Here is a 17,751-nt window from a genome sequence, read left to right on the forward strand (position 1 = left end):
TGAGGGCAAGCTCTTACAGATTGAACTCTGACATCCACTGGCATACCATAGCACACATGTGCATGTGCACACAAAAAAAATTGATGTAATCTTTTAAAAAGTAGCTTATGTATTTTGAAAATATTTTTATGCGCAGTCATCATGGCAGGCATTTAAGCTAACATTAAAAACAAAAACTGAATAAAACAAAAGGAGACAATACAACGTACTGCCTTCCACTCATTTATTAGATCCATGACAGAGAGCTGGGTTTTGTGTGGATTACCTACAGGTGTATCATGTGGTCCTTGCTTAATGCACATCTGCAACTCAGAGCATGCAGGGCAACAAAAGAAACCACCCCTGTACATGTCCTTTGCTATTTGGATGATGCCCCACTCCCCTGAGAATCTTTACATGACTCTCAACCTGTGTGTTTGGGGACCTGTCAACATTCTGAGCAATGTTAAAATATTGTTGGTTGTTATCCGTTGGAATTCTGACTTAGCTGTTTTTTTTAGGGGGGGGCTAGAAGTATAAAGTAAAACGGGGCGTTTCTAATGGACAGTAAGGGCTGAGGACCCATCTCCTGGATCTTCTCAGCTCCTCCAGTAGCTTTTGCCTTTATAGAGCATTCTTCTGAATGTCCATCACATTTAAAGCCAGTGTGGTCCTCTGGATGACTTGTCTTCTCAAATAGATCACAAAGCCTCACAGAGCTGGAATCACCTCCTACTTACCTTTTAATAATAGACAGGATCTCTATAATGTCAAGTACCTAAGGCAACAATACTACCCTCTATTTACACAGGCTCCACTATGGAGCTCTACATTGATAGTATGGAGGTAACATAAGTCGCCAATTTTGTAGAAAAGGGAGCTGAAATCTTCAGAGAGGTTAAGTGGCTTGTCCCAAGCTATACAACCAATAAGTGACAACCACCTTTTACCTTGGGCTCATCTGAACCCAAACTCTTTACTCTTATCAACAGCAATGACTGGGCTTCAACTAAATACGTTTCTTCACCAATCATTTGTAACAACATATGAGGGTATGAAATGATCATATTACTAAACACAAAAGAAACAGTCAAACTGCACTTGGTCTTATTTTTTAATTAGCCAAAACGGTGCCCAAGCAGTCTAGAATTCAACCCCTGATTTTAATATATATTCTAAAGCTCCATCAGCTTGAGTGATAAGTCACTCCTCTGCTTTGCTAAAAATGACTCTTACTGAAACATTTCACTATTTATCTTGGAAAAGAAATGTTCTCAAGGTAAAGGAAAATCACCTCGTAGCCTGGTGATTTCTCCTGGGAGCCTTGTCTGAGAAGACGGCTGCAGAGAAGGCGCAGTCACACAGTCCCACACCACCACACGAGAGCAGATGATGCCAGGGAGCTGGGGTTTTCTAAAACAGGGCACAGATTTGAGAAGGTAGATCAGGCATCTGGACTTCCACAGACAGAAGAAACAGGGCAAGCCAGAGCCAGGGGAAAGGACTGAGGAAACTACATTGTAACAAGCAGGAAGAATATGTGAGGAACAGCTATATACAAACAGGACTAGGATTGAATGACCGCTATCAGAGGAAAGGTGCTGGTAACACTTTAACCTTTTGCCTGCTCCCTTCATATCTTCTGTGGAATACAGGCGGCTAAGCCACATGCTAATTTGATTTCCCAGCTATTGAAGTAACTCATCAAAATGCACTTTTGTCAAAGCCTTCTAAGGAGACAGCCAACAACTGACACTTGCAAACATGACATTGTTTTCCTATGTAACATTCCATTTAACAAGGATGTCTCCCGCCATAATGCAAGGCTATGGTGTCACGACAAAGACTGATTATGAGACAAGGAGTTAAACCTGCTAACTTCCTTAAAAACCTCTCCACTGTGTCCACACTGTTCCCCCAGCAGCTGCTACAGACAGCTCTAGCCTTAATATTTTTAAAAAGCAATCACCAAAGCTCCCCACATTGTTTAAAATTTAAAAGCACATGCAATCACTTTTCAACAAAATTTTTGCACACTTTGAAATACAACATTCGTCAGAAAACACCCAGTTAAGCATATATATATAACACATCCTGGTTTATTTACTCCGAGAACACAGGCACCACACACTTGGCTGTGGTTCTGCCATAACCTGAAGTTCTGAAGCCGACAAAAAAAAAGATGAATAAAAAGGGTGGCCTAGCAAGGCTCCAAAGTCATGCACAGGGTTTTCAAAAAGCTGTCACCACAGGTAAGCTCTCACAGTGAAGGTGCTATATATTTGTTAGTACTGTTTCATTAATGACACAATGCATAAACTATATCCTTCTGAGATGATCACAGATCACGCCAGTAAACATACCTGCAGACACACAGTTAACGCGGCGGGCAAACTGGTACAGGCGACAAAATGGCGGATACAGGAAACGGGGGAAGCTTACAAAATTTCTAAGAGCAGAAGTGGTTTTGAAGTAATAACTAGAAACAGAAAATAACCTACCCTTCTCAAGATAACCACTAGATCAGCCAGAGAGTGTGGCTGTGGGCTGTGCCGTGTGAGGAAGTGAAGGTAGAGTCGGCTCAGCTCCCTCAAAGGAAGTGGCACCCACTTCTGGGTTGCAAACAGTCTCAGTTAAGACAGTTTTGCCTCACCCGACACACAGCTGGCCTCCAGTCCATAAATAATATGGTACCCACATGCACTCACCAGTTGGCACCTTGAAAGGAGAATATGCTATATTTTAAAACTAAAGGTTTGTTGTCCCTGTGATAGATTTCACTGGAGTGAGGTTCCAGGCAGGGCCAACTACAACCACAGCAAGGAACAGTGACCGCCTGGGATGGGATCGAGGGGATACAAAAGGGGGGAGGGCGCTCTAGTCCTTGACTGAATAGAGGTTAAATAACTAATAAAATTCCCAGATTCACTAAACCATGATCCTGAAATTGATCAATGTCATAGTATGTAAATTTCACTTCCAAGAAAACTATTTCAAAGAAAGAGTTGTAAATTGGACTTTTGAGATTTGTTAATTAAAAATTTCCAACCAAAGCATGCTAAAAATAATGGTCAATGTCTAGGCTTCCCCCCTCCCCAAATATGAGCTTTAATTGGAATGGGATTGAGTAGCCTGAATGCCCCCTAAACAGAGAACATCAGAACCAATCTTGGGCTGTCTCGTTCTAAGCACATCCTGTCTGATAGATGAGATGTTTGATGTCTAAAGACAGGCAGAGTCACAACGCGGTGGGCAGAGAATGCTAGGTGCAAAAGGAGCTAAGGCTAGGTGGGGAGCAGCTTAGATGCTGGGCACTTCTGTCCCTGACCACTGGTCGAGCAAACCTGGAACACATACTTACTAGCTGCAGGGAGGAGAAACCGGATGTACTTATGCTCTGACGATGGCACTGTCCGAGGTTGGGTGGGAGTGTAAACTGCTTTCTGATTTCCGACAATGAATACCTTGAATTAAAATAGAGAAATCTCAATTATTATTTTTTTAATAAAACACTGCAAAAGTTACCGTGTTCTCTTTGGTTGAGCGGTGAGCAGAAGAGACTGAAGTGTATTCAGAGGTCTGTTAGTGGAGACTGTGGTTTCTGGGTACCAAATGTACCCTAGAGCGATTCACAGGGGCCAGAACACCTGCAGTCATGGCCACCAGCCTCTATTTGAAGGCAGAAGGCAGAAAGACCTTGAGGTACAATATAAATATCCTAAACCTTTGACCCTCGGCTGCCCAGAGGAGCTGCCACAATGAAAGGAGGGCTCCTTTCTGACTCTTCTTACCTGCCATTTTAACCCTGCCACCTTCCATGCACTACAGCAGCATGCACTAGAGACTGTCACATGAAAATGCCCACTTCCCTGCAGGCACCTCCACAGTGAGACCCAGAATTCCCCAGCATTGGGTTTTTTTTTTTTTAACAGCTTCCAGGAAAGTGACCCAATGACAATGGGAGACACTCATTTGCTAGGTTACTGGAACTCACAAATATTTTCTCATCATATCATTTGATGGTGGCTGACTTTTCAAACTAGTTCCCAAATATGTACTCATAGCACATTCAGGTCAAAACACATGAAGCCAGAATCATTAATGGATATGACTAGAAACTAATCAGATTACTAAGGATCAAATAGGCTGTATATTTGAAATATTCTCAGTGTCCAACCAAAGCATATGTAAAATTGAAATACGATGCTCCTAGGTACTATGGAGATATAAAAACATAAACAGAACTTACATTTCCACCATGACAATGTATACAGCATGATCATTTGGTTCCCAGCCTTCTGTGTGAAGCACAGAAATGGGCAGGATATTGCTAGTTGTGATCATTACTTCTTCCTCCACAAAAGCACCCTGTTAGCTTTCCAAATGCCCCTACTCATCTGTGCACTGCTTGGGCAGAAATATAAACCAAGTGGTAGATACATAAACCAAGGCGGGACCATTGGGTTCCTTTCCTGGGATTCAGCATGAGGAAGAAGTAAGTGCCTGGCATGCATTCATGCTCCAACTGGTCCTTGTACTAGGGCCTGGTAAAGCACGGAACACCACAGAAAGGGGCAGCAGTTGATATGAACTGTGTTCTTAATTTTCTAGAGCACTGTCTTTATTTAATGTTTGAACAGTAAAGAAAAACACTGTGTCAGGAGTGAGTAGTTTATTATATTCTGAGTCATCAGAGAAATGTAAAGCAGACCATAATGATATTTGCCTCTTCCCAACCATGAGGATGAACAGAACAGAGCACTTGACTATCAGTCCCAAGTGTTGTCAGATGATATAGAATCACACAGACATGTGTTGTTAGTAGGGACATAAATGGTATAGTTCTCTCCAAAACAATCTGGCAGTTCCTCAGGAAGCTTAGCGTGTAATTTCTATATATACCAAAATCCCACCAGTAGCTGTACCTCCATGAGAAATGAAAACAGAAAATTAAACAAAAAATTTAAACATCAATATTCACAATAGGAAACACAACAGCTAGTTGGGTCTGGTGATGCACACCTTTAATACCAGGACTTGTGAGGCAGAGGCAGGTAGATCTCTGAATTTTGGACCAATCTGGTCTATAGAGTGAGTGCCAGGACAGTCAGGAATACAGAGATAAACCCTGTCTCAAACAAACAAATAAACAACCCCCAAGCATTGTTCTTAAGAGTCCAAAGGTGGAAATAACACAAAAGTTCAATAGCTGCACAAAAGTCCATCTATCATAGATGGAATATTATTCAGCAAAGAAAGGCATTAAGTATTGCTATACGGTAGTACACAGGGGAAACCCAACAGCATCATCCTAAGGTGTTGACAGAAGTTTCTGTCCTGCCTGGTCCCACAGCCATTCAGTCCCAAAGAAACACACAGAAGTCTACACTGGTTGGCTTATTATCTTAGGCTTTCTTGTAACACGAACGGGGTCTGTTTGTTGGGGTTTCTGTCCTGCCTGGTTCCCCACAGCCGGCAAGCTCCAAAGAAAATCACACAGAGATCTCTATAAGTTATAAAGCTGATTGGTCCATTAGCTCAGGCTACTTATTAGCTCTTGTAGCTTATATTAACCAATTATTCTGATCTATTTTTGCCATATGGCTCAGTACCTTTTTCAGCTGGCAGGTCATATCCTGCTTCCTCGGTGGTCTGTGCAGGACTAAGAGGAATCAACTTCCTCCTTCCCAGAATTCTCCTGTTCTCATTGCATCATTTCTACTTCCTGTCTGGTTTTCCTGCCTATACTTCCTGCCTGGCCAATCAGCATTTATTTAAAACATGATTGACAGAATACAGCACTTGAGAGGTAGAGGCAGGCGGATCTCTGTGAGTTCAAGGGCAGCCTGCTCTATAGAGTGAGTTCCAGGGCAGCCAAAGATACACAGAGAAACTCTTCTCTCAAAACACCAAAAATTAAAAATAAAAATAAAAGAAATAGAGTTTAAAATAAAGCCATGTAAAGGTAGAAAATACACAGAGAATCTGGACACTGTATGTTATTGTGTTGTCTTTGAATTATTTGACTACTGAGGAAGGAGCAACAGCTGCTAAAAGACATTTGATTATAAATGTTGCTGGATTAATCCAATATATATATATATTTTGAAAAGGTCTTGATCTCAAAATTTTAAGTCAAAAGATATGTTACGTTGGAGAAGAGGTTTTGCTTTTGTTTCCACAGGAAATGAGAGGCTGTGAATTCATTCTGGGTTAAGAAAAATCAGATTTGATCAAGAAAGACCTCCCACCCCAGAAAAATCTCCAATAGCAGCAGATGGCCCAAATGATTCAACATTTCAGGGGACCTCTGTTAGCATTTCCTCTGAGTTCTACATCTAGAATAGCTTCAAGACTGCTGGTTGAGATGATCAAGCTTCACAGAATATTCCAGTCAGGATTTGATCATAATTCTACATTTTCTTTAAGTTCCCATAAGATTATCAGTACCCCCAATCAGCAGGAAGTAGAAAACTATACCGACATTCCCCAAAAATGAATTATGAATATTTGTCATTGTTTAGAGTGTTGGTTACAAGTTGTTATGGGTAATGGTCAGGAAAAAAGCTAAACAAAGGATATTAGATTTAGAGTTCTTGTTTGGAAGGAAAAAAGTGTGAATGGGGGGAAGTGCTGTAGGACAATGGTCTTGTACCCTGTATCTCTGCTGTATTGGTTTAATAAAATGCTGATTGACCAGTAGCCAGGCAGGAATTATAGGCGGGGTGACCAAGAGAATTCTGGGAAGAGAAAAGGCTCAGTCTGCAGTTGTCACCCAGACACAGAGGAAGCAAGAAGAGAATGCCTCACGGATAAAAGGTACCAAGCCACATGGCTAACACAGAAAAGAATTATGGGTTAATATGTAAGATTAAAAAGAAAGCCTGAGCTAATAGGTCAACCAGCTTATAATTAATGTAGGCCTCTGTGTATTTCTTTAGGACTGGATGACTGTAGGACCGGGTGGGACAGAAATCTCTGCCAATAATAAGGGGGATGTAAAATTCCCAGAATAGTGAAATAGTAAAATCTATAGACCAGAAAGTAGATTAGTGATTGATAAGGGTGAATGGGATTAGATAGCAATGGAAAGTGGCTCTGAGCAGAGTTTCTTCTTGAACTGATGAAAATGTTCTAAATTCTGTTGGTAGATCAGTAATTCTGACTATGTTAAGAGTCACTGAACTGTGCACATTACATACATGTGAGGTGCAGGCACTGTATCTAAACTGTGGTGGATCTAGATAAGAGTTACAAGTGTCAGTACAAAATAAGGGTGAATGCAGAAATAACCTAGTCTAGGGTGACAACTAAGAATGGGGAAGTTTGGGTTTAGTCTCCACATGTTTAGTGAAACTGGTTTTAATAAGAAATTGGAACATCACCAATTAAAAAAATCAGATTAGATTGCCCCAAGCCAAAGCTATCTCACATAAATAATAATATAGCGTGTGCTCAGCACTGCAGGAACTCAGATCAAGACACTGGCCATCAATTTACACACTTAGATGCTGCCTGTAGTCACAAGAGAGCCCGGACAAGACAACAGGCCCGGCCCTCATCTGGCCTTTTCAAACCTTCCTGCTGACCTTTTGTAGATAATACAAACTTTCCCAGAAATGTCTGCCTTCAGTTCCTCCCCAAGACTTCTGAAATAACATGCTGTTGTCTCAGAGCTGCCTAGCACCTTTCTCATCAAAGGCAAGGTGGTCTTTCTGAAGTGGGAATACTAGACAGCATGTCTCTAGTCCCCGATACTCGTGAAGTCACGGCAATAGAATTATAAATTTAAGACCAATCCTGTCTATAAGTTAAATAAGAGGGACCAGGGATGTAGTTTTGTGGCAGAGTACTTACCTAGCATGTTCGAGGCACTGGAATCAATACCCACCCAAATTATCGTGTTTAATGTCCTTGAGACCAAATCCAACTGCTTACCAGCAGACCACACTGCAGAGAATCATCGTTCCCCTTTGTAATCACGTGGCCACGTGGGAGCTCTATGTGGCATTGGGAGTATCCTGACGTATGCTGTCTACCAGGGAAAAGATCAAAACCTTGAAGTATATAGTTTTTACTGAGCATGCATCACTTCTGCAGCATTGTAAAGTCATACAACTATAAGTGGAATCATCGTGAGTCTCTCTGTATGTGTGCATTAGTTACTTTCTGGTGCTGTGATAAAACATGGACCAGAGAAAACGTGTAGGAAGAAAGGGTCCATTTGGCTTACACTCCCATGTCACAGCCCATCACTGAGGGAAACCAGGGCAGGAACCCAAGGAAGCAGCTTGAAGCAGAGATCATGCAAGAACACCACTAATGGTTTTCTCTCCACAGCCTGCTTACTTTGCTTTCTTATATAATCAGAGACCCCCTGACTGGGTAAGGCACCGCCCATCATAGTCTGGGGCCTCCCTCACCTATATTAACCAAGAAAATGCCCCACGGAATTGCCCACAGGACAGTCTTACATAGGAAATTTATCATGTGAGGTTCCTTCTTCCCAGGTCACCCTAGTTTCTGTCAAACTGATGAATAACCATCAACACAGTGTGGAAATATCCCCATGGGCCAGCTTCTCAATAATCACAGCAAGAGAACTTGGTTGCTGCCTCACTTGGATTCTTTTTCTGATATGAAGCTGCTTAAGTTCATATCTAAAGATTTCTCACGTGGGCAAGGCATGTTCCATTGGATTTTAAGAATTTGCAAAACCATCAGCAATTACATTTTCTGATTTGAAACTTCAATCCCTAGTCCAAAGTGGCCCTCACTTCTGGTTGAGCCTAACTTAAAGGATTGTGCCCACACAGCTAAGCTGGAGTGAGCAGTTAGCTCTGTAGTAATGGTCATACAGGACCGTGTTAGTATAGAGGCATTTACCTCTGCCTTGATTCTCAGATCAAATCTGACCTGTCCATGACAGATTTCAGGATTCCAGATTTGAACCATGGAGATAATTCTGTAGTGGGCTGAATCAACCTTCTCCTAAGGAATTTAAGTGGTTTAGTACTAGACTCTTCTTTGTTTTCCTAAAGTTAACTGGAAGTGAGCCTTGGGATCTGTTTAACATGTCACCTTCATGGGGAGACAGCATGGTGATGAGGGACTGGCAGTAGTGGGCAGGGAGAGAAGTTCCATGTTTTCGTTCAGATTAGCCATGACCGTGACAGACATTTGGGACCGAGACTCCATAAACTAACTGCAGAACTGAGCTTGCCCAACGCAGTGGCTAGACCATTTGTACCAACCTAGTATTGTGTAGCTGCATTGACACACCTGCTCTGAATCAACTCTGATGGCACGGTCAGAAAAATGGCAGTTTAAGCCAGCAATCCTGACTGGTTTTTACAACCAGAAAGGCCAAATATTTGCTGATACTGCATAAGAAAATGACTGGCTCACCATTTGTCCATCAAACCCTGAGGCAATGACCAAGCACCAGGTCCTCAGCTAAGTGATGGAGACTGACGTTGAGGATGCATTCACGCTCCTCGGAATCCTAACCAATGGGTGGTGAGAGGTGGGCAGAGGGGCCATGGGTTAATTACAACATTATAAACCTAATGGGGAAATGTGTATGGTTCCTTGTGAACAGACAACAGGGAGTCATAATTCCGCCCAGGGATGCCTAGGGGACGTCTGAAGAGAGGAGGCTGTTCAGCCAGTTTTTGGAATAAAACCATTGGTGGAAGGAACCCAGATGGAGAGGAACACAGTGTAGGCAGACCATGAGACATCAGGTTTCCTCCTTCCCGCTTCAAGCATTTTTAACCACCCCGCTGAGCCTTCTTGGTGCAGTGTGTGTGTCTAGAAGAATGAAGTAAAGTAGGACCCCAAGGACACACAGTCCTGAGGAAGGCTGTCTGCCATCTGTCTGGGTTCAAGCACACTGGTTAATGAGGCTGGGCCTTAGCTTTATTATGTGTAAACAGGAGGACTGGGCTATGGAATCTCTGGGCTCCTTTCCAGTGCTGACTGCAAACATGGTGAGAATCTCCAAGTAGGACAATCAGAACCACAGCCACACTTGCAGCTGCACTAGGAAAACGCACGGCCCCAGAGGCTTCTCTCTGACTTCCTCCTCTAAAGGACACTGTTTCACTACATGCGGATATGCCCAACAGCCGGGGCGGCAGGAAAGATTAGTTTTTGTTTTAATTTAAAAAAAGAACCACTTTCCCCATCCTTCTCTGACCGAGTACCCAAACAACTCCATCTTTTCTCAAAACTTATTTTAGCTTAAGTGATGGGAACCAAGAAGCTGCACTCTTCCTAAGGTACCAAGCACTTGGCCCAAGGCTCCAAGTCTCCCTCTCTCAGGGAACTCACACTAACTTCGTGTTACATTCATCCTTTCCCGAAAGCAAGGCTTGGTTTCCATCAACAGTGTCCAAGAGCAATTATGCCATTACTATTGGTGTAAATTTTCTATCGTCCTGGGCGCAGAGCCTTGTGATTCTGTTTCCCCTCCATCCTGTAAAAGCTCTAACTCTGTCCTCAACAGGAAAGATCCTTTACTCATTGCTATTAAAGTGTTGGTCGCGTTAGTATAAGTCACTAACCCCTTCATTAGCCCAATAAATAGAAATACAGTCTGTGCATGAAATAGCTATTCAAGATGCCAGTTATGTTTGTTTTGGTAAAGTTGTAAGGTCTGAGTTATGTACCAAGAAGTTATTTTAAGCCCAGAATCCTGGCTAAAAAAAACCACCCAACTTTCCGAAAGCTTTTGGAATGTGGCATTTTATGCAGGATTTTTCTCTATGTGTAATATCTGAATAATGTCATACTTAGGTTTTTTTAATGGCAAAATTTATACTACTAGGCATAAATTATTCTTAGTCCTTAGAAATGGTAAGTGCTTAGAAGACCAAAGCAGTAACATTAAATGTACATTTTTAGAAGACATTTGGCAAGTGTGAAACATAAATAAATTATTTTTATATTGATTAATTCACTGCTTATTGCCTATCTTAAATTCAAAACATTCAACAAAGTTTCATAGTTATAATGATGACCTGAAGATGCTCTGTGAGACTCCTAGATGATTATGCAAGATGCTTAGTTGGGAACATACACAGCACTTTCTTTTTACATACTGAGACAACAGAACTTAGACACAAAACTCCCCAGAATTCAAAATAAGACTGTATCAACACATTAACTTCAGCCAGCTTTAGATATCCACTTTGCAGTCTATCCCAGAATCCTTTTCTTCCCGGCAGTGGTCCTCAAACTTCAGCATCCCTAAGAGTCAGCTAGGGAGCTGTTCAGCAAGGAAAGTGTCAGGGCGCCTCTCCAGGGATTATGATTCATCTGAGCACAGCTAGAACAGACATTTTAACATCTGCAGGGGTTCAGGTGCCCTACAGCTAAGTGCATTTAGAGAAGAGGTAAAGACTGAGGATTCAGTGCCAGCAGAAAGGCTCGCTGAGAAACCTACCTCATCATTAAGTCAACCTCAAATCTCAGGGAACAAGGCATACTTGCTTCTCACTCAGACAGGAGCATAACTCAAACTCATTTGGTTTTGTGTGCAATTCCTCACCATCCCCAGCAGGGAAAGGTTAGATCTATAATTAAGTAAGGTCAAGTTCCTGAGATGCCCTTAGAAGTAAATGTTTTGTTCCTTATACTATGTAAACAAGTTTTTCAAGGCACTTTAGAATGGAAAAAATTTAATGGGGTGGGGGATAGGAGGGCAGGGTAGAGAAAATATGAAAACACCATATGAAACCTACTATGGTAGTTTAAATGGACACACTATAATGGCAAAATTAATAACCTAACTAGACATTATATTCTTCCAAATAAATGGGTTACATCTTTTTGAGCTGTTGGTCAATAGTGTTCCATAGTCTTCCCCCTCCCAAACATTTCAAGTTATTTCCAATACTCTTGATTGTCATCCAGAGCTTGACAATAAGACTCTGTTGCTGAAGACACTACATACTTGAGTCATAGAATGTTGAGGGAAAACAGCTCGTTCATTCCTGGCAGCTCAGACGTGAAATAACCACACAGAAACTGTATTAATTAAAACACCGCTTGGCCTATTAGCTTATACATATTTCTGGCTAACTCTTTATATATATATATATATATATATACATACATACACATTTTATATACATATATATAAATTTTATATTTATGTGTGTGTGTGGGTATGTGGGTGTGTATAAAATTTATATGATTTATATATACATATGATTTATATATATAATTGATTTTTATTAAGCTCTACATCTTTCTCTGCTCCCCTCCCTTCCTCTCCCCTCCCCTTCAACCCTCTCCCAAGGTCCCCATGCTCCCAATTTACTCAGGAGATCTTGTCATTTTCTACTTCCCATGTAGATTAGGTCCATGTATATCTCTCTTAGAGAGAGAGAGAGAGAGAGAGAGAGAGAACTTTATATCTGAAAACATTTCAAGACCCTGGTGACATTTATTCCTAGGAAGCAGGCATGTGGCTGTGAAGCCTGAGGCGGTTCAGGTGCTTTTGTGCCAGGTGACTGTGTGTGAATGAGGCCAAGGTGAAGTTAATCCATTATAATTAATGAAAATTAAATCCCAAAAAAGGAACATGCAAAAACATGGGGAGGGCGCCACGGCAATATCTGTACAGTCCTTCCTGTGATGTCTCTTATTCAAGGGCATGGAGCTGGCCCCGCTCCCAGTTCTGCCAGTCTCTCACAGAAACATAACCACGAGGGTCTTAGGAAAGCGCTCCTTCCTGCTTCAGAGCGGAGAGGAAACTTAGTCCTTAGTGCCCAGAGGTGGTGGTTCTTTCCTACAGAACGCTGCCATAATGAGCCAAACACGCAGGGTCTACGTGCTGTGACTTAAAAGAGAAAGAAACCCAACCGACCATAACTTGAAACACTGTAATTCCTACGACCACAATGCATATCTGAGTGTTCGGCGACCAATGACATGAGAGGAAAATACAGATAATAAGCTTCAGGGACACTAGCAGCTCACTACATCTGATGAGCAGCATACGGGGACTGAGGAAATCAAGCTCGGGCCATCCTCTGTGGTTGAAGGAGCTGAGGAAGACAACAGGCCCCAAAGAGGAATGGTGGGAAATGGGGTACAGTTCTCTACCAGAAGGAAAGCAGAATAAAGAGGGTGGATTCAAGTTTTAAAGCTGGTCTAAGGGTGAAAAAAAAAAAAGATATTCTAAATCAATGCCCTGTCTCAAGGACAGAATAGAGTTCTTGGTGCTGTGGAACACACTAGAACCAGCTTTGCCGTGTCTTTGCTCTCCTCTAGATCAGGAAGTCACAGTACTTTATGTGCACACTGGCTACCAACACAAGTTAGTCACAGAGCTTGCATCCATTTATGTAAGAATGTTTGCATGGGCATTCTGTAAAATACGCAAATCTAACAAGAAACGATCATCAACATCATCACACTAACTTGTACACCACTTCTCTCTGAAAGGAATGACGCCTGTGGTTCAAATTCTGCTAGGTCATCTAGGGTGAATAAGCTGGCAGGCGGTGAAGGGAAGAGGCCTAGAGACACAGAAAGGCCTCAGCAGGCAGAGGCAGGAAGCCTGGGGAGGGGCCGTCGGTGAGAGGGGAAGGGGCCGGCAGTGAGAAGAGTCCTCAGATGAACGACCATAGCGGGGCCAGTAAGAAAGAGTTCCCAAACTGTCAAGCTGTAAGAATGGCCCCAGGGTCCACTGGCCATATGTGCTGGCTATGTGCCCTCCTTACTTTCAAATGTACCTTAGTCTGGGTAATGAGATTATTTATCATTCTTATAAATTGGAAGAGCCTGCCACTGTCCCTACTATTATTACAATCAAGAATGCTAGTCACAGATAAGAAACTACGGACAGCTAAGGAATGTCGGGAGTGGGATAGTCTTCCCAATTCTAAGAAGAGTGTATCAATATACCTAGGAAATATAAATAATACATATTTATATATAATATATGCAACAACAATGAAAAAAAGGGCCATGAATTTGAGAAAGAGCGAAAAAAAAGAGGTGGGTACAAAAAGGGGCCGGAGAGGGGAATGACATAAATATATTTTAATTTTAAGAAATTATTAAATGATATTTCTAAAGGAATGTCAGTAATAATTTAGATTACGGTCTAACTGGGAATGTTCTAATGAGCTCACTGAACCTTTGCACCCACCAAACAAGGTAGAGATTAATCTCTGCAAATTAGCAAACTGAGGCCCTGAAAGATTAAGAAACTTGCACAGGCTTCACAGGTAGCTGAAGAAAGGTAGCAGAAGACAGCCCTTCAGGAAAAACCCACCACAGCGACTTTCCAGAAGACCTGTCACAGAAGCTGGGCTTCTGCTGCTTTCCTCCCCCAGAGGAAGATTGGTAACAGAGAACCAGGTATGCGAAGCTTTCTCAAAGGAGGATAGTCAACTTTACCCTGACCCTCGAAAAGAACAGGTTTGGCCTGTTGCTAAGACTTTGAATCCAGCTTCAGTATCATTAATCCTTCATGGGTAAGTAACCATGGAATATGCTTCACGGGTAATGCAAACACTCACGGGCATAGGCCTCAAAACAAATTCCAGAAGATTCATTTTTCAGCAGCGCTTGTCTCCTATTGTTTCAACTATGGATAAATGTCCAACATCAGAAAAACCAGTGAACCTCAGGGGTCCAAAATCTGTTAAAGTAGTGAGTACTTTTCCTGGAACGTGGGCAAAACAGGCAGAAGAGCTACCTGGAACAGACATCCCATTCAAGTCCTTACTCAAGACTGCTCCTCACCCCATGTTTCGTATCTTTTCTCAACACACACTCTACCTACCCCCAGGCTCCTCCCTGAATCCTCTGACCACTAGCCTCTTTCCTTCCGAGGCAGCCTGCCTCAAAGTCAGCACAACCACTCCCCCAGACAAGCAGGCTTCGACCTCTCTCTTTCCTGGGCCACACTGGTCTCTATCTCTCTGGGTCTATGATTCAATGTTCTGAAATAGCTGCTGTGGATAAAACTGCTGGTGACCTTTCCCTGGACATCCCTGGTTTTGTTCTGACTTGATTTTTCTGTTGCATCAGACGCTGCTGACCTCCAACCTTCAAGAAAATTCCCCAGGAGGAATACTCCAACTACTAACTGCCGCTTGAGTGGCCCTGTTTCTTAAAACTTTCCTCCCCTTTAAGTCCTTTAAATGTTGGTTTTCTTCAAATAGCAGCACTTGAATAAATTTGGGGCTGAGGGGATGGGGTTCCAGGTAAGTAACTCTTGTTCTTCAAGCATGGGAAATTATAAAAGAAGAAGAAAGAAGAAAGAGGGAAGAAGAAGAAGAAAAGGAGGAGGAGGAAGAGGAGGAGGAGGAGGAGGAGGAGGAGGAGGAGGAGGAGGAGGAGGAGAGGAACTGGGGCAATAACAGTGGGTAAAGTGCTTGCTATGCAAGCCTGAGGACTTGAATTCAGATCCACGGCCCCCGTGTAAAAAGCCAGTTGTACTAGCATGCACCTATATTCCCAGAGCTAGAGAACCGGTGACAGAAAAATCCCTGGGGCTTGCAGCTCAGCCAGCTTAGCAGCACCAGGGAGCTCCAGGGCAAGGAGAGCCCCTACCTCAAAAAACAAGATGGACAGTTCTTGGGTGTAACACCGAAAGTTGTCCTCTGGTTCACACACGCACACACACACGCACACATACACACACACACACACAAACGCCTGCGCACACATGCACACATACACGCATGCACGCTCACTCACAGGCAATTCCAGCAAAGAAACATCTAGTACTGTGTGATATCATAGGAACAGCTTTGCGGAATCTTCTGGGGACACATAATACAGATAAATGATTTGTTTTCTCACAGGAAGTCAGTTTCTTTATTGTTTCATTCCTTCAAGGGACAATGTCAAAGCTATTTAGCCCTCTTTTGGCCATTTAGCCCCGATGGAGACATTTTCTCCACAGAACACAGAAAGGAATTTCTCAAAAGCAATTAGTTTCTCCTCTTTTGCCCTAGTGAAAACAGCAGCTCATGAGTCCGGGTCATTTCCTGCTGGTTTAATATTAAACAACACGGGCCCCCTGTGCCCTCACATCTTGAGCTCCACGTGCTTCTGTGGGCATGGCAAATGTTCATGCTGGGACATAATGACAAGGGAGAGGCCCTGAGTTGTGGAAGACAGACAGGGGTTCATATGGTTTCAGGATACAAATTCTTCTTACGCTATCCATGTTCTAGGATGAGGGAACGGCCCTTGGGCCAGCAGCAACGTCATGGCGTTTTCAGACTGCCTGTCTAGATGCCACAGTTAAAAGCAATAGTATATATAGCCTTTGAAGGGCTAAATGCAGGCTGGCAGAGGTGATGCACTCAAACCAAGTCTTCCAGACAAGAAAGGCTGAATATCATATATCAAATCTTTGAAAGGGAATTTACTGAAGCTGTCAGAGTGGTGCTGGCAGTCTATAAAACACCGCCGATTTTCTCTTTCCATTTACCTCTGAGGAGTAATAGTCTGTGGTCTAAGGCAGGCTGAGCTTCGCATGGTGACTAGTCCTCACTGCTTTATAGGGGTTACCGTCAGGAACTGGAACTCAACATGGCAAACAGCGGGCGGGGGGGGGATCGCTCTGCTCCAGCAGCACTCCCCCCAAATTCAGGTCATGGGGCTATCTCTGGACCTGGGTGTTTGTCAGTCCTTTAGCACTGATCCAAGATTCTGGAAAACTTCCCAGCATCCTATGAAGTCCCAGGCAGTGGCAGTGTTTAGTGCAATTATCAGTTCAAAGATAAAAGGTACAAAGACAGATAGGAGAAGTGGGTTTTTGTTTCGATCTGGGACAGAGTGGCCTCCTGTGACCAATCCAACCAGGTAGAAATAACCCTTGGGTCACAACATGCATCCACTTCTGTCCTCACTTTGCTCAGTTACCCACGATTCGGCAGCACTATCAAGCCAAAGTGCCCACCCATAAGGCGACTATGTTCCCGTAAGTTTCCATCTTGCAGACTTAGCTCTGCTTCCTCAGGCAGTAACCCTCCCATTGTAACAACATGATCTCAGTAAAAATGCTACCAAATCTATGACCAGTAACTCAACGAACCAACCAACCAACCACAAGGCGAACCATGCTGCAGAATGAATGGATGGAGCTAGCTTCAAAGGGGGTTAGGCGAAACAACAAAAGAGTTGCAGGAAGGAAGGAAGACGGAATTAAGAAAATAAAATCAGTGAAGAGGCAGGCTATACAAGGCAGAAAGTTCAGAAATGTTGGAGACTGATGTGTGGTGTCGATCCGTTTTTGTCTAAAGGCCCAGGCCAAGGACAGCAGACAGAAAGAGCCAAACAAAAAAAACAAAAACAAAAACAAAAAACAAAAAAAAAAGACCCAAACCAAGGGCACTGAGCCCTTCTGGCACTCTGAGGACACACACCTTAGATGGTCATAAGTAACCCATAGCTCAAAAGTCAATCATTTCAAGTGAGAGTCTCCAGATTATCAGAGCCTCTGTTCTGTACTTAGAGTTATTTCTTTTCTTGAATCTACTGGAATTTCAACACAGATTCTACATCATGTCTAAGCAATTCTCCTTGTTTAACTTCAAGAACATTTAGTGTAGTATACATCGGGGTGTAAAACAATTCGAAATTGCTTACTTAAAGTCAGTGACCCTACCAGCTGAACTTAGGCTGGAAATAATCTCCCAGGAGACTGTCACGCTTCTCAAACAGATATGTTCAAACACTAGTTTACTATGTGTTTGTTTGTTTTGTTTTTCAAGACAGAGCTTCTCTGTAGCT

At 42.7% G+C, this 17,751-nt stretch overlaps 1 protein-coding gene across 2 annotated transcripts in view; it reads right to left on the bottom strand.

Annotated features, from left to right (window-relative positions):
- The window catches only part of Dock8 (dedicator of cytokinesis 8), a 196,684-nt gene that overhangs the window by 145,949 nt on the left and 32,984 nt on the right, over nucleotides 1-17,751 (bottom strand). Inside the window, exon 2 of one of the 2 annotated variants that reach the window (XM_057777797.1) lies at nucleotides 3,341-3,443. In XM_057777797.1, the coding sequence (XP_057633780.1) occupies nucleotides 3,341-3,443 (103 nt within the window). Of the gene's footprint in view, nucleotides 1-1,273; nucleotides 1,287-3,340; nucleotides 3,444-17,751 lie in introns of those variants that run through there. The other variant, XM_057777798.1, reaches the window with a different exon arrangement.

Source organism: Chionomys nivalis, chromosome 8 (assembly GCF_950005125.1).
Source record: "Chionomys nivalis chromosome 8, mChiNiv1.1, whole genome shotgun sequence".
Classification (NCBI taxonomy): Eukaryota; Metazoa; Chordata; class Mammalia; order Rodentia; family Cricetidae; genus Chionomys; species Chionomys nivalis.